The 20,251-nt window shown below is 42.9% G+C and overlaps 2 protein-coding genes across 3 annotated transcripts; one reads left to right on the forward strand and one right to left on the reverse strand.

Moving 5' to 3' along the window:
• Window positions 1–240: 240 nt before the first annotated feature.
• Window positions 241–13,739, reverse strand: zdhhc18b (zDHHC palmitoyltransferase 18b). Of its 2 annotated transcripts, XM_076754690.1 has the most exons (10): window positions 12,868–13,732; window positions 12,023–12,183; window positions 10,153–10,302; window positions 9,782–9,919; window positions 9,465–9,516; window positions 7,858–7,960; window positions 7,479–7,588; window positions 6,050–6,152; window positions 3,892–3,973; window positions 241–2,449 (listed from the first exon to the last, which is right to left on the reverse strand). In XM_076754690.1, exons 1-9 carry the CDS (start codon window positions 13,116–13,118, stop codon window positions 3,932–3,934), a joined length of 1,110 nt encoding a protein of 369 aa, XP_076610805.1. In that variant the 5' UTR covers window positions 13,119–13,732; the 3' UTR covers window positions 241–2,449; window positions 3,892–3,931. The 2 variants fall into 2 exon arrangements, with proteins under 2 accessions (XP_076610805.1, XP_076610804.1); XM_076754689.1 differs by lacking the exon at window positions 3,892–3,973 and having other exon boundaries at window positions 12,868–13,739.
• A 657-nt stretch (window positions 13,740–14,396) lies between these two features.
• On the forward strand, window positions 14,397–19,593 carry kdf1b (keratinocyte differentiation factor 1b). The gene is made up of 4 exons (XM_076754691.1): window positions 14,397–14,478; window positions 15,461–16,407; window positions 16,513–16,599; window positions 19,426–19,593. The coding sequence occupies exons 2-4, from the start codon at window positions 15,480–15,482 to the stop codon at window positions 19,518–19,520; spliced, it is 1,110 nt and encodes a 369-aa protein (XP_076610806.1). The 5' UTR covers window positions 14,397–14,478; window positions 15,461–15,479; the 3' UTR covers window positions 19,521–19,593.
• The last annotated feature ends 658 nt before the right edge of the window (window positions 19,594–20,251 follow it).

A 20,251-nucleotide genomic window follows, 5' to 3' on the forward strand; every position in this document is an offset into this window, starting at 1 on the left:
TCAGTGTTTTCATTTCACTTTCAGTTACCAGCAATTACCAAGAAGGAGAGGAAGACAAAGAGAAACAAAGTCAGTGGAGAAGAAGTCTGAGGCGGAGCGGGAAGAGGAAAGTGCGTGAAACTATGTGTAGAGCATACAGTGGCTGAGGCTGAATGATCACCCGCTCCGTGTTCATAGGTCATCACTGTCATCTAGTGGTCAACTGCAGCATTTCAGTGGCATAAAAACAAACCGAGCCTCTTCAATTCACTGAACTTTATTTTCCTTTTCCTTGATTTTGACAGTGTTGGCTTCAGTAATCATACAGTTTTGTACAAATACAGTACAATATTTTTCTGCTCAGAAATGCACTGCTTCATTCACTCTCAGCGACATCTACAAGGTGTTGGGATGACTTTTGATGAAGTGATGCTGCTTTATTAAGGTGAACTACAGACAAACAGTGCGTGTGTGTGGGTGGATGTGTGTGTGTGTGCGTGCGTGCGTGCCTACGTTTTAGTGCATGGAGACGATTGTTCACATCGTTGCATTTTTGTGCAGCTATTGCCATCAGGTTACAATGTGGATAACATGATTCATGACACAGAGAACTTGCATATTGAATTTCTAACCCCTACAGCTTTCCACCTGAGAACAAACTGACGCACCCACCGTTCACACACATCTTAGATTTGTCTAAGCGCACAAAGTAAAACAGTTTTAAGTAGGAGAGAGCAGGTATTGCTGATACAGAGTGTGCAGGAAGTGGACATTCGAATAAATCATTGTGTGATGTTGATGATAAGACGAGCAGGCGGTGGTGCAGCGCAGGCAACAAACAACACTGCCGAAGCTCAGGTACACACCTATGTTCAGGATCCAAATCACAGCGTCTCACAAAAAGTGGTACAGGAACTCTCAGGTGTATAATCTGATGTTTGAATGGATAAAAATTAACAAAAAGACCATAAAATACACCTTTAGTCATTGTCATGCATTGCATTCGCTGCCATTTATACAGCACAGACATCAGAACGACACACACCGATCCAACTGATACACACTTGACTCACTGTGCTGTTTGAGCAAAGATAAAGGGAAAATCCACACAAAAACAGAATTCACATGTGCAGTTTCAAACCTCTGGATAGTACAGTCAACATCTTTAAACCAAGAAAGCAGTGATGATGACGTCACATGTGATTTTGGGGGATGGTCCATTGACACTGAATAACTTACTGAACTCAGTGGGCTCATATACCTCTGTCTGTCTTACAGACGTGTGACAAAGGAAAATCAAAATAAATGTTTGTAGGCTTTAAGATGATGCGAGTCTTACACTAAGGCCTTCACGCTCACTATATCCCAACCCAACTTAATACCGACTGGAAATTTTGGAGCAGTGCGTTAGACAGTGCCCTCCATCCAGGGCCAGAATTAACCTGCTGAAGAGCCCAGGGCAAGAGTGACCCCCATGACTTGGTCCCTAATTCAGTGCCTATATGGCTCAACTAGACATCATCAGTGCAAAGTGCCTCTTTGTTGTTCAGCTTCAGGAGAAACTGACTCATGACATACACTGAGCTGCACTGCTATAGAAATGACATGTGAATTCTAGATTTGGGATGGACTTTAACTGTAACTTTAGGAGCAAACTTTTCTCCTTGCAGATGCAAACCAATTCTGACCTTTAGCTCTCAAAGCTAACATCAAAGCTTCTATTTCACAATATTTGATGGATGTGACATGCTGGTAATATTCATGTTTAACATGAGAATCATCAGAAAGACATTTGGCTCAATCAGAACACCAACTTTCAAATTCCCTTGTCTCATGTGCTTTTCATTCTACACCAAAGGCTTTTCATCCTTTACAGCCAAAATAATCTTGACCCACTCTGCTTTAGTGTTCCTATTTCCACTGGAAACTCATCACACATTTCCGTATCTTTGTGATTGTCATCCTCAGACACAATGACTTGACCTCAGCGTTCAGAGAGCCAACAAACAAGAAAGAAAAGTTTGAATTCATACCACTTGTATCTGACTGTGTTACAGCATGCAAGCTTGAAACAATGTGTGTTTTCACTTGAGAAAGCTGTCATTCCAGTCAGTCAGTGCAAAGGGGAGAAGCTGGCACCTTTGTGGCCCCTGGCTTTGGAGCTGGGGCCAGCATCTGGAGAGGTAGGGGACACAGGGACATCGAAGGCAGGGTTGGGAATATGCAAAGCCGCTCCTTTACTTTTCTTTGACCGACTCTTGGTGTGATGTGGTGGAGAGGAATCCCCTTGAGAGCTAGCGGTATGACGGGCCCCGCAGCCCATGGAGAGCTCTGGTGAGGGGTCAAAGTTCACGGCGGGGCTATTGTCTGGGCAGGTATGAGCTGTCTGAGGTTTCCCCTGAGGACATGAGGTGGACAGGAGCGGGGAGCGAGTGGCCGACTCCAGCAGACCTTTAGTTCCCTGTGTGCACTGGGGAGGCACAAGAAAGAGGAGGGGGGGGAGAGAAGACCTAATGAGGCAAACCAGAGAAGTGAACAGGTCAAACAGCAGCATGCTAAATCACTGCAGTGAATTCAGCAACAGCTGTGCAAGATGAATCAAAGGCAAGCCGGGAGTGCAAGCAGGTCACACGAGTGGTCCCAAGCAAGAGGTCACAAATGTTTCATGCCATAGACCTGCATGGAGGTGCACATTAGACCTACGGAAGCATGCTTGATAGATGTGTAGCTCACATCTGAGAGCCATTTGGTGTTGTGCTTCAGTAAATTTTGGAATCTTGGAAGAGACGGATTTAAAAAATGATCCAATTTGAAGCAGCGGATGCCGAGACATCCTGACTTTTTCTCCTAAAAAGAAAAAGAAAAAAAATGGATCCTGCATGTCATATGGTGCAACTCAGCTGTGTCTGCTGAAGATCACAGCTTACAGGCTGTTTACAAGCTGCAAACACAACATTCACATATAATCACCTACAAACCAAACTTGACATAGTGGATGTGTTGCCTATTTATACATCCAGAAGATTTGTTCTGTAATTTGTCAGGCAAGGGAAGGGAGATGTATTTGTATAGAACCTGTCAGTAAGAGGGCAATTCAGCTTGTTATAGAAGACAAAAAGACATTAAGACAAGATGTTAAAGAAAACGGGCAATATAAAAAGACAATAGACACATTTTAAATGATTAAAACAAAGTAAAATAGAAGATTTTAATGTTCAACAGTCGAATAAAAATGACTGTGCCACTACAGCACAGAGCCATTGAGCCATTGTTCACATAAAAACATTGATTAATGCAGCTTTAAATGCTGCTTTTAACCTAAATTAAGTTTAAAATGTCCTCGACCTTGAAGCTATAACACACTCAGAGTGTGAATAATGGATGAACCTCACGAGCGTAAAGCCTTGGGACACATTTTTTTATTCAATTTTAAAACATTAACTGCTGAAGGCTGAAAACAGTTCACTGTGTGAAAAGCTCTTTAAGTTTTTTAAACAGCTAGAAGTTTAAACGGCAGCCATGCTTTAATTCCAGTTCAGTGCAGCCTGGCTGTCAGCAAGTCCCCACAACACTTCCTGATTTGTGCGTCCCCGTATGGAGCTGCTTCATAGAAAATCAACTTATTGGAGTAAAACCGAATTTTGGCAAATCTGTGGCATGACAAACATGAAATTTAAAGATATACTGACACAGTATAGTGGAATTGAGCAACAACTACACATTGTGCATTGTGAATTAATTTTATATACAGTACACCCTGTGCTGTGTTAAATTATGTACTGTGCTATGTTTTCAACATGGCAGCGTATGAGTAAAGCCGTGCAGCACTGCAGCAGCAAGCCAGGAGGACATGCAGACGCAGCGGTGGGCACAGAGGCTGCACTCGCCTTCCCCTTCTCTAAACAGGCTTACCAAGCTCAAGCATCGCTCTTCCTGCACTGACAGTGGCTACTCAGCCAGTGCAGGACACAGCAAAGTCTAGACATTTCTCCTCCTAGTGTTGGTGGCAGGACAGAGGCACAGAGACAAACCACATACAGAACAGCAAGTTAGGACTGGGTGAAGAGACACGAGGAGAGCCTACCGACGCCATGACAGGCTATGAACAGCTTTTCTTCCCTTGGAAAATAGAATTATACTCCAATATGCAAATTAGGAGGGTGGACGAACAAAACAATTAGGACACACAGGTGATGAATTGCATAGACAAAAATGAATGCTTTATTCCATTTTTAGATTTTCAGATATTGACAAAATAGAAATATGTATAAAAACAGAGTGGCAAAATGAAAAAAACAAACAAAAAAATGGAATGATGGCATGAAGGGAAACAAGTGGGAAACGCTTGGCTCCGTGTGTCATAAATAATTTGGCACTTTGACCTTTCATATGCAGACAAACACGACCATTAACATGAAACACGGGAAACAAACGTGGACGTGTTGGTGCAGAGAAAGCTCTCCTCACAGCTTGACCAGTGCATCAACTCAATTACACACTTCAGTTTACACACACACACAAAACAGATTTCAGACTGGAAACACTACAGCGTCAACCGGCTCTCGCTTTATTCCGCACACACAAATAAAACAGGGTTATGGCTGTCTTGTTATTTTGGCGTAAACAAAAAAAAAGAGCTGTTTGTCAAACAGCAGCTACTCTACTACTGTGGCTCAGGCTGCAACTCTATCTGAACTGCAGTAACGCCTTGTAAACAAAGTTGCTGTACAACTCTCCAGGCATCCCTTTATATCCCTGGCTGTCAAAGAGAACAAGAGAGGAGCTCTGTGAGGAGGCCGACGAGCCGGAAACAGCATCGGAGTCTTCACGTCTTGACTCCTGCTCTCCTTCTACCTCATGAAAGACCCTGAGTCAATATACTGCACAGGAAGAAAACGCTGAGGCGTAGATTGTGGTAAAAAACACGAGAAAATAGCTCATATTAAATATATATAGTGCATAGTGTCTCAAAAGAAAAATGATTTGTTCATTTCCACGAGGTAAAAATGACAAAGTTGCACAGAGCTGGTGTCTCATTAACTCATGAGATGAACGAAGCCAACCACATGTTACTAAGTCATAACTCAAAAGAACACTTTGAACTTTTTGTGAAATAGGCTTCTTTGCTTTTTTTCCCCTCAGAGAAAGACGAAAGGATTGATCCCACTCTCATGTCTGCACGCTGACTGTGAAGCTACTGCTAGCAGGCAGTTAGCTTAGCACAAAGACTGGAAACAGCAGGAGCAGCTTGTCAGGTTTGGTCCAAAATGAAAATACACCCACCAACACTTGTAAATTTGTCTGATTTGCATCATGCGTCTGCGTTGTTTACCCAAACACAAACAAAAAGTTTAGCTCCAGCACAGTAGCTCCACATAACCTCACAGGGAACGTGTGAGCTTCAGAGGTGTTGGGACTGTGGGTGGGTTTTTACACTTAGCGAGGCTAAACGCGTCCAGACTCTCTCTCTCATATAGAACAAGATGAAATCCGAGGCGATAAAACCCACCAGCGCTCAGGTCAGCACACTCAGAGGTTTGCTGCGACAGCCTTAACCAGTCTGCTATGACCAGTAGCTTGTTTTGGCTAATATTAGCAAACCTAAATGGATATTGCTTCATAACTGACATAACTGAGTCAGTCTGCGGCGTTTTTGCCTTGTCTCTGCTGGTGCTACCGTTACACTATGTTTTAGCATGTACATCCTGGCACCATTCAAGGCTAACACACAGACATGAGACTGACATTGAGCTTCATCTCATTCTCTGTCATTTTCCCAAAAACTTTCAATTATTCTTTTAACATGCTTCTCAGTTTGATTAAAACTAATCCAGATAACGCCAGCGTACACTAAGTTGACCTATCTGAATGATATGTGAACCTCTGACTGGTGTAAATTCAGTATAAGTAGGGATTGACCCGTACACAACAGTCAACAACAGGCAGCAGACAGATGCAGGCAACAAGGCTTCTGTCAGGCAGAGGAAGAGTTTTGGTGGGAGTTGGGGGGTGCAGGCACAGGAGAAGGGGGTTCCTGCAAGCCAAAAGCCAGCTGGGAAGATCCTCCTACCACGTTTATCTCGCTTTTAGTGGCCAGAGTGGGCAGCTCGATGTCCGTGCCGGCTGTCTGGACAGATTCATCCGCCGGCAGGAAACCTCGTCTGTCGATCAGGCTGAAAGAGACACAAACAAGGAAGATCTAAGCCATTAGCTGTTTGTGTTCCTGAGTCTCCATTTTGCAGAAAGAAACTCGAAAAGCAAGCACAGGCAATTCAAATACAGGCCTTTTTCAAAATAACACTGCATACTGTAGTTGAGGAGCAAATTCAACTAAGCGTTTATTTTATTTTGCAGAAACAGTTAGAGCGACAACAATGTTGATATTGGATTTATTCTTAAACATACCAAATGCAAAACACTGCGTGGTTGATTCATCAAATGTGTTCCTGACTGACAACCTGGCGTTGGGTTACACTGTGGCAGTGCCAACAAAAATTGAACCATTGTGGTTACTAGAGCTGCACGGTATTGGAAAATAAAAAAACGTTCAGTTCCAACGCATGTATTAAATCAAGCAAGCAAAGGGTGTGTGAGTGAGTGTGTGCGTTGGTTGTGCACGGTTAAAGACTCGTCCCACAGTCCCAGACTTCAATCCACTTGGTCGGGAGTCGGTTTTGTTTTCCCCACAACCCCAAACGGTTCAGGTCCAACATAGTTCAAAACCGCAAATAGACTCAAAAGTCTTCAAATACACTCTTCCACCTGATCATTCCTCCTCGTCACACAGAGACCAGGCTTGAGTTTTAACACAAGTTGGCTAAAAGCGGCGTGGACTTTATAATGTGATCTGATGCACAGGATAAGCTGGCCAAGAAACACTGGCGGCTCTGAGACGTACTGATGGCTTGCTGTGCATGCAGAGCCTGCATGTCACTCACTGGCAACAAGCTCCATGTATCCAAGAACCCTGGCATCAGAGGAAATGATCTCATATTAGACAGACTTCCCTTGTAGATTAGTCCTGGAAAACGAGAATTTGCATTTTGCTTGACTTGATTTGCACGTCCTGCGATGTGTGTATTGCACATGATCACGCAGCCCGAGTGGTTCCACCTTCACTTGAGTGTGCACCGCAGCCAGTTGTGAATGTTCTATTTAGAGTCAGAGGATGTCAAGACACGGAGTCCGTGGTTGCATCACAGTAGCAACAGCTCGCGACTGAACGTGTCAGTTTGTATTACAGCTTCATACTCGCTGCACCAGTCTGGTAAAAGCGGTCGATGCATTTTTAATCTCTATCAGAAGCAGGCTGGGGCTAAATGAGTTTTCTTAAGTTAAAAAAAAAAGAAAAGATTTGGATATCTGATAGAATTTTCTAATAATAATGTATTAGTCCTAAAAATAGTTGACAGATCATCTGATGATAAAGCCTGCAGACATAAATATTATGACCTGGTGCAACATGCATGAGGCATACTAATGTAATGTTTGAGACTCACCTGGGTGGCATGGGTCCACAGAGCATAGTACAACAGTTGACAAAGATGTTTTTATGACTGTATGGGTTGGTGACATTTTCTCCACTCTTGCCTGACCAGGAGCCTTTAATCTGGAACACACAAGATTAAAAATTAATGTGCAACAGTTCATTTCTGAGATGCTTTCCTCTACTATTAATCATCATTATTATTTGACATATTTTTCTTGTGCATTTCTTGACATTCTATTCAAATGTCATTGTAGTGTCATAATAATGTAATAATATATAATCAAATCTATGTAATGCTTTTATTTTATATTTTATATTTCATTTTGTACCAAAAGACACCAAACAGCTATAATTATAACGTTATAAATGTAAGTCAAGACTGGACTCACGTCTTCATTCGTGGTCAAGTTGGAAGCAACCAGGTATGTATGGAAGCCTGAGAGGCCCAAGATGGACCAGACTGAGAAGAAACATATCACCAGCTCCACTGCGGTGAAAGGTTGGGTCAAGGAGAACATCAGGAATGGGTTGCACCAACTGGTCTTTACTAAGCCCGGTCTTAACTGTGAAGCCAGCCTGTTCTTTGTGAAGACAAGTCTTTAGAACAGGCTTTACGCTGGTTGCACCAACCAAATATCTTAAGAGATACACGTCCACGTGAATGCCCACACAACTTTGGCTATTGCCTGGCAGCGTGCGTTGCTAGGACGCGTTGCTAACAATTTCCAATGAGTTGCTAATTTGTAGTTAATCATTTCTAATCTGCGGCAATGCTATGGAGGAACAAAGAGAAAGACAGTATCACAGACACTGACATATGAAAATGAAGAGCTTTTATAACCAGCACAAAAAACACTGGCTGCAGAGGAGTCCAACGAGATAAAGAAGAGGAAGAAGAAGAAGCATTGTTGACATAAAATAGATGACAGCACACAGTCTGTTTCAACTACCTTCACCATTGAATTACTAACTGCAAGACTCCCTTAAAAAATCGTGCAATTTTGAGAATGTTGACGTAACAGAAACTTATCAAACTTTGCAAAACAGCTACAGGAAATTCTTAATCATTCGTGGTTTCTTGTAAATCCATCATTAAATGCAAAACGTCAAGTTGTGTCTTTCAGTTGTTTGCAGCATCGCTGTACCAGCCTGTCAGCTGCTTTATGTGTCTCGCCTGCCAACATTTAGCAGCTGTTTGAACACACGGTTTCATCTGATTTCACCATTTACACTAAATTTCTGAAAGACACTGCATTTTACTGACACTAAACATGTCAAATTTTACAACTACACTAAACAGTAACCAATATACTGTACTTCATCACCTGCGGAGAAAGTCCCCAGACTCCCTTAAAAAACCTGGCAAATTTATGAAGTGTTGAGCCAGGATAAACCTGAGATGCTTTAAGAAACACTGTTGAGGACACATTCTTAATTTGGGCTTTGTTGTACATTCAGCAAATGTTATATATTCATAGGTTGTGTCTTTATGTAAACAACATTGTGTCCATTTGTCCCAGCATGTTAGCTGCTCTATGTCTCGATGAATTATGTGCCTCGTTAATGGCACATAAAAGTCAGCTGGACAGATCAGTGCAGTGCACACCGTTGCACACATTTATTCCTTAATGAATATCATTCATTCGCCAACTTTATTGCTTTCACTTCCCTCACAGCTCTGCAGCCTTATGTTAGATAAAGCATAAAAAAACAATGTGTGTTATGTAGCCAATGCTGGCTGTATATCTGTATTAATCAGCCTAGATTTTGACTTGGTATAAGATTCACAACCGGTCTTTGCAAGACGAAGGCTTTAACTTAGATTGTGCAACTGGCATAACTATTAGCTCGGACTTACTTATCTTAAGACCAGGCGTAAGCCCTGTTGGTGCAACTGGCCCCAGAATATTAAAGGGGGGAGAAATAAATAAATCATACTCACTGACAGTGTTCTCTTGCTCAAGAAATCTTTAAAGCATTTGTGATTAAAGGATATCTGCCTGGACTCTCCTGCAGAGCAAACACCAGGCCTTTTCCACCCTGAGCCCCTGAAAGAGAGGACAAAAGACACAAGACACATAATACACTCACTGAAAAACAAAACAAAAAAAACCTTCAGTGTATTTTTCTTATCAGACACCTAAACTGCTCTGACGTGGTAAACCTCGCCCATCTGGCCATCCATGCCAGACAAAACAAACACTAACACTTACTGGCAGGCGCTGTTTGAGCCCGGTGTGTTAGCAGTTATTATCAGTATGATCCGGGTTGCTTTTCAGCACCTGTGAACCAGCAAAAAAAAAAAAAACGTACTCAGCGCTAGATGTGTGGTGACACAGCCGAAGATGAACGCCGTCAGGAAGGAGAGTGACACGATGAAGGTGTAGAAGAAGCGGTAGTTGCGTTTTCCCACACAGTTCCCCACCCACGGACAGTGATGGTCGAACCGCTCTGAAAGAGAAACGCGCCAAAAGGAGAATCGACAATGAGCGGAACCGCTGGCATTTTCATTTCAATCTAAATGTAAGAATACTTCAGCGGTTTGAGAACTACGCCGATGACCTTAACGTCAGTCCGGCCTGAACTAGAGTCATGCAACAATGTGCACTGTCGCCCCTGTGAAGCCTCCATTCATTATTTATCGCTGGTAAATGTCAGAGTGTCGCCGTGTGGCCCCAGCTCACCCACACAGTTGTCACACAGGCTGCAGTGGGAGGTGCGTGGAGGCCGGAACATCTTGCAGGTGAAGCAGTATTTGAGCTTCACCACCTGCTGGTTGATGAGGACTTCCTTGGTGCGCGGTGGAGGCCGATAGCTGGCGTTTCCAGTGTTGTCTACAGAGGAGAGGCCAAGAAAGAGACGCGACATTCACTGATCAACCGATCTGAAGTGAGCGTGCCCTTGTGCTATCAGCACCTAAACACTAACCATGTAACATATACTATAAACTACTACACCAGCCTTTTTTTCCACACAGAAACCATCTGTTTTTTAACTGATTTGACTATAAAGCCAGCCCCTGCACAGCCATGGTCCAGGCTGAGACACATTCGGAGTCAATAGCCGTGCATTGACTCACTCTAATTAGCTCTGCACAGAGTTCAATCTGACTTAATCTGACGAACCCTTAAATGGGATCAGTCATTGAATTCAGTCTGTCTGAGGCACCTGTCCAGAGCATCCTGAGTCAAACTGCATGTGGAAAGCATTTCCTTATCGATGGAGCAGTAGGTAAATATGCAATACTTATGTCAGAGTCGCTTTCAAAAATAGCTGGACCGACAGCAGCACAGTTGGGTAATATCAGCATCTTACATCACCGCTGCCTAAACTTCGGTCATGAGTAGGAGTTAACAAGGTGCACATGAAGCCAGCTTTAGACACTAAAGGGCCTCATGTTTAAAAAGATGTCCTCCAGAATGAGTAAAAGACACAAACGGATAGAGTGTCACAATGGCAGTCGTTGCTGCCAGGGTGGGGGGACACGGCATCTATAAATTGGAAATGATGCTGCCAGTTGATGATAAACATAATCCACATAAAAGATGAAACTATTGTGGTGTATCAGTGGTTTTTCGTAGACTGCATCACACACACAGCGCAGCAACTGGAGTGGAAACTTCCATTTAAAATATTTGCTGAGTTTCAGTAATTTATAGTTTGCCACCACCAACTGACAGCCAGACAAGAGTTTGTGGGACGGGCTGCACATTCTCATGTCATGTTCATGTCTATACACCCCCTGTGTGCATGACAACCAGCACACACAACCTTTTAGTACAATATGTGCACACAGTTTACACTGTACATGAGCCCAAGGTCATTACATAGAAGCATGCCTGAAAAACATGAAAAGCAAAGACACTGCTGGCAAGACTTAAACCTGACAGTGAACCTAACCGATGGACCACTGCAAACAGGACGGTGGAAGAAAAAGGACAGATTGTGGTACAGGACCGACCGTAGAGATAAACTTTCCAGTCCAAACTTTAGAAGTCAGCAAGACACATTTCATCTTAACGGCTGCCAACTGACATTCATTCCACATATGGCAAAAGAGTCTTTAAAAAAGCCACTCAGGACCTTTGATGTGTCAAAGGTTTCATCATCATTAAAATGAACTGGCAGCAGAATGAGTGGTGACTGTTCCATTGGAGCTTGCTTTATGTTTCAGTTTCAGAGGAAAAAAGCTGACGTTGGCAGAACAATGCCTTCAGTCTCAACCGTGAACTGGGCTCTGAAGCAAAACATACAGTGTGAAAGCTCTTATGACAGAGCCCCAAATAGTACATCCTTGAAGTCCGGGGAGGGGAACTTAGAGAAAAATGAGCTGAGCTTAGCCAGTGTTGGGCCGCATTGAGCTTTCTAGTGGCAACATTGGCAAAATTCAGTGCCATAAACTGGCAGAATGCCACTCTGGGGGAAACACAGTGTATTCAGTTGGTTGCAATCTGCAACTTCACTGCTAGATACTACTAAATCCTACACACTGGCTGTTGAAAGCTATGATGCTGATGTAGTTCTGACTCCACTTACGACCGAGTCGGCCCTTACCAATCTGTCTTTCAATGTCGGCAGCCTCATCTGGAGTTGCTCTGGGCAGGATGCCGGGGTCAGTGAAGCTGGTCTGGAGCAGGGTGATGACCACAAAGACGAAGAGGCCTCCTCCAATAACAGGTATGCAGCTGGTCAGGTGTTTGACCAGGAAGGGACAGCTGTGATACGGGACAGTCACACACAGAGAGGATGATTATCAAGACACGCTGAGCATATCAAAGGCTGGGAAGGATCGGAAAAATAAAGAAATAAATGAGCCCTGTCTCCTACAACTGAGCCTACTTTATTCACCCACCAGGGGATCTATTTTAATTAACATCCAGTGCCTTTAATCACCGTCGGTATCTCCGGAGACAGAGCACACTTTTCACTGTTCACTGAGAGAAAGAGAGCCGCTGTCATATTCAAGCACTATAATACAGCAACTGTCACATTAACAGCTGCAAGAATGAGCTAAATTTTGATGAACAATCAAAACAGATATCCACACACTGTAAATCCAAATGATTGGATAGATAGTCTGATATGCTAATTTTTGTAAAACCTTACCAGACTGCATTATGAAATCTGACCTTTTTTAGTTGAGCTGTGTATTAGAGAGTAAACTGCGCTTGAAAAACAGGGATAAGGACGTTTTATTGATCATTAGGACCTGTTTTACAGTTCAGCTTACATCCGATACACCAGACAGGAGTCAGTTCAAAAAAATGTCAATTTACAGGGCTGGTTTGCCTCATTGTTGTGGAAACTGAGAAATTTCGTCCTGTACATTTCTACCTTTGTCGCCTGAACTCGCAGGCGATGTGACGCCACCGCAGAGCCAATATGAAACATGAACTCACTCAAATATAAAGAATAATCCACTTGTGACGAGAATGAGGCCCAGAGTGAGGGGCAAGACCCCACTCTGTCGCGCCACGATGATCCGTCCATCGCAGTAGAAGCGATTCTTTCCGGGAAAAACTTCCCACTTCCTCCTCGGTCTTTTCGGCTCCTCTTTCTTGTCACTGCCGTTTCCATGGTGAGGTGGAGGGGTCGGTGTTGGAGTCGGAAGTGCCTGCAGGTCGATCTGCTGATACTCGCAGTTTTTCATGATTTATTATATAGTTTGGCTGCTCTGTCCCAATTCGGACAACCAGTGCATTTGTCCAGCGATCAGCAGCATCACCGACGCTCGTGTCTGAAGCAGCTGAACGGAGCAAATGTCGTCATTCCACGTAGAAAACAAGCTAAGCCTATACAATGTGTATCCAGTTGTAAATAACCCGAAGACCCCGAGCTACAAATGACATCCTCGCTACTTTCCATGCCTCTTCATGTATCCCTCTTGAAGTACGTTTCCAGAAAGACTTGGCACAAATTCAGACGATGAACCACTGGTCATCGTTAGCTTGTTAGCGGTGTCACTCAGACGAGCCAACTCAGCCAGCTGCGGAATATTTCACATCAGTAAACCCAAAGTACCGCTACCTCAACCCCTGCTAGCTTGTTAGCCTGCTCGTCATCCTGCTCGCCTTGCACAGATTAGCTAACCTTTTAGCTAGTCTCCTGGGGTCCAAAAATGCACAAGTAAAAAGGGGCATTAAAACGTCATAATTATTGATGAATACCGCGCTCCTACCAAGAGATCTGACACATTCGTGACTAGTATTAGGGTGCTGTGTTGCCTTGGAGCAAAGCGTCCGGCTATATTGTCCGATGTCAAACTCAGCACAAAGAAAAATGTATTTCCGGTTAATTTTATTTCGAAATAAATATCCGATTAAAATATTAAAATTTTAGGTATAATGACAATGACTCAAATGTCACATATTGTATTGGTATTGGGACACTTTTTTGCAATGAATGTCAAATGTTTACAAATTGTCAAATGGCTACCGTCCGGTTAATCGAGCAGAACATGTGCAGGTTATCAACAGGACTCGGAATAACAGCAGAAACCGTATCAAAATAAAAGTGTAAAAATGTTCCCGTGTGTGTGTGTGTGTGTTTGTGTGTGTGCGGGTGTGTGTGCGCGCGCGTGTGTGACTGGACGTGTATGTGAGGACGTTTGCTCATCCAGTCATAGCGAACAAACGTCCTTGACATCCAGCAGTTCGGGTTAGGTAGGGGGCTGGGACTGTGCTGCGTGATTTAAATACATCTATGGTGAACGACTGTTCATACCTCAGGAAAAAATAATTCTAAGATAAAATGACAGTGGCAGTTTAACTTGCGTTTTATTTTAGATGTCAGAACCGGAAGTCGAACCTCTTGCTGTAGCCACCTGGTGTGTTTACTGCACCTTGACGCTCAGGTATACGGAGTTGGTCGAAATCTTTCCTGAAACTGACATTTTCTAGCGGAGCTGATATAGGGGACTTTCAAAATGGATTGAAAACAGACATGTTTAATGTAATGTGGAAAGGACAACATTAAGTCGGGAGTCTTTTGGTGGACGCACCGTGTACACTGTGAGTAATGTTAAGTGAGAAGTTCCCGAGTCCTCTAATGGAGGAAAAAGCCGCGATGACAAGTCGCCATGAAAGTGAAAATTATTTTTATACACTGAAGGAATCGTGACTTCATGTTTTTCAAACAATAACGTGTAATAAATCGCAGTGGTTAAATGTGGGGGGAAAAAAGCAGGAAAATAATGTTTCCATTTCACTTATGTTTTGATTAGCTAAGTATATGGTAGGACTACTGTAAACATTAGTTCCAGCACTTGCCTTCGTCGCATTGAACGCCAGATAGTATCAGAGAATCTGGCAATTTAAAAGTTTTTATGTTTTCAATGTATAGGTATACCGAGTAAAACATAAACGAAGTTAATATCAGATTCAATAAGATTTGTTCTTCAATTCGGCTTTCATGTAACCCATGAGAGTGCTCGCCTTTTCTAATAAAAAGATGTGTTTTTATAAAGCTTTGCTTAAATAGTGTCATAATAGCTGTCATCAGAATAGCCAAAATGGTTCTAGCTAACAGCCCAGGGGGGTGGTTCAGTTCGAAGATTTTTAAAAGGGATTTGGTCTGCCTTCATTCAGCCTCACCGTGTAAACACAACAGATATGTTTACATGCAGCAGTTGTCATTGTGGTTGCATATATTGTTTTTTTTGTTTTGTTTTGTTTTGTTTTGTTTTTTTAATTTTTACCGTTAAACATTTAGTTCCATTTTAGAAGTGACATGAATTTGAAGTGTGAATATTGTCTTTGACTGTGTTCTTATGCACTCTCCAGAGAACCAGTTGGGTTGGTTTACCTGCTACCTGGGGATAGTAGTTTCACATTTGTCTTGAAGAGAGATGCCCTCAGGTGGCTACAAGTGATTTTAGGTTTTGCCTTGCAGATTGGACTGATAAAAAGCACGATGTTTAGTCATGCCATTTCAACTCCCTCTTACCATTTGGTTACGCCTCAGTTGACCTAATTTTCTCTTATACTTGTCCAGACCTTGGAGCCAGTACGTCATGTCTGCCAGCAGCACTGGCAGTCTGAGACACAGCTCAGGACCTGGCGGCTACAGGCATGGACCCAGCAGGAGCAGCAGCCAGAGGTCATCCTATGAGGAGCGCTGCGTGGACCCAGTGGAAGACCGGCTCCCAACCCCAGAGCCAAAGACAGTCCACAAAGCCCACCTCAAAGATGCCAATGGAAAGGAGTCTGAGACCGTTGGCTTCATCCCGGGCGTAGCTGCCTCTCCCCCTGCGGCACAAACCTGCAATCCCTGTGCTTCTCCAAGGAGCTGCAGGACCTTTATGTGCAGCGTGCTCACCTGTGGCCTGTACAGGTTCTGCCAGCGTTCCATCCTCGCTCCATGCCTGGCGCCAAACGAGAGCTCCCCAGACGAACCAGAGAAGGTGAGCCTCCGAGCTGTGAACCCAGGAGACAACAAAGATGACGACGCCATAGACTGGCTTGGGGACGTCCGCATTGCTGGAGTCAAAGTTGACAGTCCAAGAGAGTATTTAGATGTTGAAACCAAATCTCCGTATGTGCCTCCGCCGGGTGGTCTAACACAGCCCAGCTATCCGTCCCTGCATGAGTCCATGAGGTTTGATGACTGGGAGGATGGCGAGGAGAACGTGGACTCTCTGATTACAAAGAAGCTGCTGGAGCTCTACTCTGAATATCAGATTGAGGAGTTGGTCAGGTGCACCTCAGACTCCGTGTTTCTAAAGAAGAGCAAGGCCATCAACCAGCTCATCAACTCGCTGGCAGAGGAGCACAAAATGGACGAGCAGGAGGCCGAGTGTCGGCTGGTGCGCGGCATCATCCGCATCAGCACTCGGAAGAGCACAAAGAGGAGGCCGCCCGTCTCCAGGAGGGAGAGGACGCTGTCGGACAGCGGGAACGAGACGATGAGGGAGAGCGATTCCTTTTCATTCAGCAACAACAGTAAGTTGTAGTTTTTCATCTCTTAGCTCCACACCACCTCTGAAAACACCATACAGCTGCTTTCCTGCCATCAGCCATCACTCTCATTTTCTCTGTTTCCTCAAGATGACTATAAATCCAATCCAAACATCCAAATATCTGAGCTGACCTCTTCTGACAAGTGCGCCAGAGAGATGTGGAGGAACAATGGAGGTAAGAATCCTGTCTGTGTTATGTTATTACACACACAGTAGATGGTGACATATACTCCTCAGTGAATTACATGCCTGTTTTGTTTTCCATAACTTGGCTGTGATAACGGGGGAAATCCATCATGCATTTATGTGCCAATGTTGGCTGGGATTGTTTTATCACCTGGTAACACTGGTTTAACTTCCTGATTGATTCTGGTACATCCACTTTTGCTTCTGACTAGACAGAGATTCAGAATTTTAAGGATATTAACATCATATTTCACTGCTGTAAAAGCAATTTATTAGATTTTTTTAATTAAATAATTTTAATTAAATAACAGATAGGATGTCTCCCTGTGCGGGCAGAGGGCCGTAGCCTAGATTTGATTAACAATGAGGTAATGAGTCCCCCACATGCACCCTGACCTTGTGATTTTTGAAAGAAAATCTAGATTAGGATTTTTCATATTTAATGTATTCATTTCAGTATAAATTTCTGTAAACTCTATGACCCAAACTGAAGGTCTAAATCAGTGCTTGTCAAACTTTTTTCTTTCATGCTAAAAAAACAGAGTCCTTCCTTCCCTACACAGAAATCAAATGAAACTGTCCAAAGCTGTCAGATCTAGTCAACACAAAAGACACATGTCTCTCTCTCTCTGTACTGATGGGGAACTTGAGAGCACATGACTCTGTCATATTTGACTGGTGTGTTTGGGCATCACCTGTTTTTCTTCCCTATCAAGTGTGTCATTGTGCAAGAATGCACACTTGAATTCTGACTGCGTGTCAAGCATCAGAGCACAGTATGTTTTCCACATTTTCCCACCCTGGTCATGCATGAGCCCCCCAGTTTGAGAACCACTGGTCTAAAGGGAGTTTCAAAGCCCTCTCTGCACTACCAGAAATAAAATTTTGGTGGGGAACATAGAATCTGTCACACATTTATTGTGTTGGCCTAGTAGTAAGTAGGTAGTAGTAACATATAAATATAGAAATAATGGACTCAGTCTATAAAGTATTCTTAATGTATGCATTGTTAAATGTAGGATTAGGGGTGTGTCATGTGTTATTCACAATAACACCAGTGTTATTTGTATTATGATTAAAAAAAATAAGTTGTTTCATGATACTCCAACTTGTTGACATAATGACATCATCCTGTTATGCACAGCAACAACAATCATGGCTGAAAGCGAAAGTAACATTGCTGCCTGCTCCACGGTGGAGGAGACGCCTCCAAAAAGGAAGCAGGTTTAGTCGTGTGGGAGCAAACCACAGTAATATAAATGAAGAGTAAGAAGACTAACAACAAAAGGCAATACAACAAACTTATTTCACCACCTCAAGCAGTAGCGCTCGGTTGAGTACGAGGAGCTCCAAAAATCCTGTGAGGGGAGCTCACGGCAGTATTTCAGGGCCGCATCATTCACCCCCTACGTAGAGTTTAATCTCCCACCAGGCTTCGGACACACACGCTTATTCCACAGAATAAATACAGAGGCCATGGCTGCTTTGTCCTTCATTGCAGCAGCAGTCCTGTGCAGGTGTTGGACTGCTGCTGTTATTACATAGTTTACCTTTGTGTGATTAAAAGTAGCCATTCAAAAAGATTGAAAGCAACACAACACATCTTAATGTGCCTTTCAAGGATGCACAAAGTAGCAGAAAAGAGAAATAAATGTAAAAGTGACTTTTAATTTGAAGAATTTACACTACAATAACAATGAGTTGGCACAAATGACTTATACAAAGTCTTGATTTTCTTCCATGTAAACTGTTTGATTGACTGATTTGTTAACATTTAGTCAGTCAACCATACAGGAAACAACCCAGACAGAAGGTAAATATTCATAAGGGGACTAACAAATGAGCATGGAGGTAAAGTTAAAATACACCCTGAGTCTATTCACAGGGCTTCACCAATGACAAACCAAGATGTAAATTCTTTTTATCAGTGCAGTGAGCCAAAGCCAAGAGGAGCAGGGTGTGCACTCTCCTCTATAGACTGGACACTATAGTGCGTGTCTCCATTGTAGTAAAATAACAGTCATATCTGTGTGCAAGATTTTAAACTGGGAATGTAGATACAAAGAGAAGAATACACAAAAACAGTAATGGCCTTCACACAAGAGCATTTTTGTATTCTTATTCTAAATCTCTCTGACATTTTTCTGAGGCTTGCTGGCACAAATATACAAAATTGGGTTCACCAAACTCTCTCCACCGCACAAACTTGTCATAAATGACTTGTTTCAACTTGATTAATGCAACCTGTTCACCTGCTGCTGCGGTGTGTCATCAGAGCAGTGCTGTGAACGTGAAGTTAGATGCTAAAACAAAGTGCCCTTTGATGGGAGGCGGGAAATGCTTCACTGTCAAGTGCAAAGGAAGATGTTCACCTGGACAGTCACGGGCATAATCGTTGTCAGTAAGCTGAAGTTACCATGCTAAAATAACATATGCTAGCAGGCCAAATACAAGAAGCATTAAGTTTATTTTAGTTGATTTCAGCATCATATTTAAATGCCTATGTGTTTGGAGTGGTGACACACCTGTAAACCCTCGACTCAGCATCCTCACATTCCAGATGGATGAAAAGCAACCTCTCACTGATTCGCAGATGAGAACACATAAATGCAGATTATTCAGCCTATAAACATTTTGGATGTGCGTGATCAAATCTCACCAAGTCTGAAAGATAAACTCTCCTGTTTTATATTTTTTTATCTTTCCAATGTCTGAGTGTGTTTCTACTTGCAGTGCAATGTGAATAGAAATGACAGCAATCAGAATGACCTACCATGTTTGTTCTCTCTTTTTATTTCTTTTTTTGCTCTTTTAGGTCACACTTCTAGTTCTCCAACAGCCTACTCGCCCTCTCACGCAGAAACTAATTCTTCAGGTGTCCCACTAATCCGCACCTCTGTGAGAACATGATTCCCGCTCCACACTGGCCATCTATGCTTGAATTATTTGTCGTGCTGTCTCCACAAGGTCACATACGGGACGTTGAAAGGCGACTCTACTTGAACAGGAGTCTCTGGCTGAGCCAAGCTCTTTGTAGAGAGAAAATGTGAACGTTCACATGTCTGAAGGACTTCAGTGAACTCAGGGCTCTGCGTGTAGATATTTATGTCTGATAAATATTATGTGTATATTTGAAGGATTGCTTTATTGAGGCAGACACCAGCAGTAGCTCTTGGTGGCTCGTAGATATTGTATCATGATTAACCGTCCCCTCGTCCTTGAAGGAGAACTGAGTCATGTTCATAAAACCTGACCAGGTCAGATTATTCTGCTGTTTTGCAAAGGACATTTTTGGATGTAGTTGTGGAAAAACAAAATCTCAAGTTGTGTTTTTGTGACACATTTCATTATCATAGATTTGATATTAAGCAAATTTGTGTGATTTTTAAAGTATATTCAGTGCCTTAAATGCTTTGGTTATGTATTGCACATGTACATGAGTGATTGATCAGAAATGATGATCTGATAGTTTCCATAATTTGATGTAAGAGTAATGGGTAGGAAGAAAAATATCATGGTTATATCATGGTTCAAAATCCTGTTGTTGTAATATTGGATAGAGATTTTTACGTGTTTATGGTGGTTTTGGTAATTATGCTTATTTGCTTTCTTGTAGAGAGTTGTATGATGCAGCCACTTAG

The sequence above is a fragment of the Chaetodon auriga genome, chromosome 17 (genome assembly GCF_051107435.1).
Source record: "Chaetodon auriga isolate fChaAug3 chromosome 17, fChaAug3.hap1, whole genome shotgun sequence".
Classification (NCBI taxonomy): Eukaryota; Metazoa; Chordata; class Actinopteri; order Chaetodontiformes; family Chaetodontidae; genus Chaetodon; species Chaetodon auriga.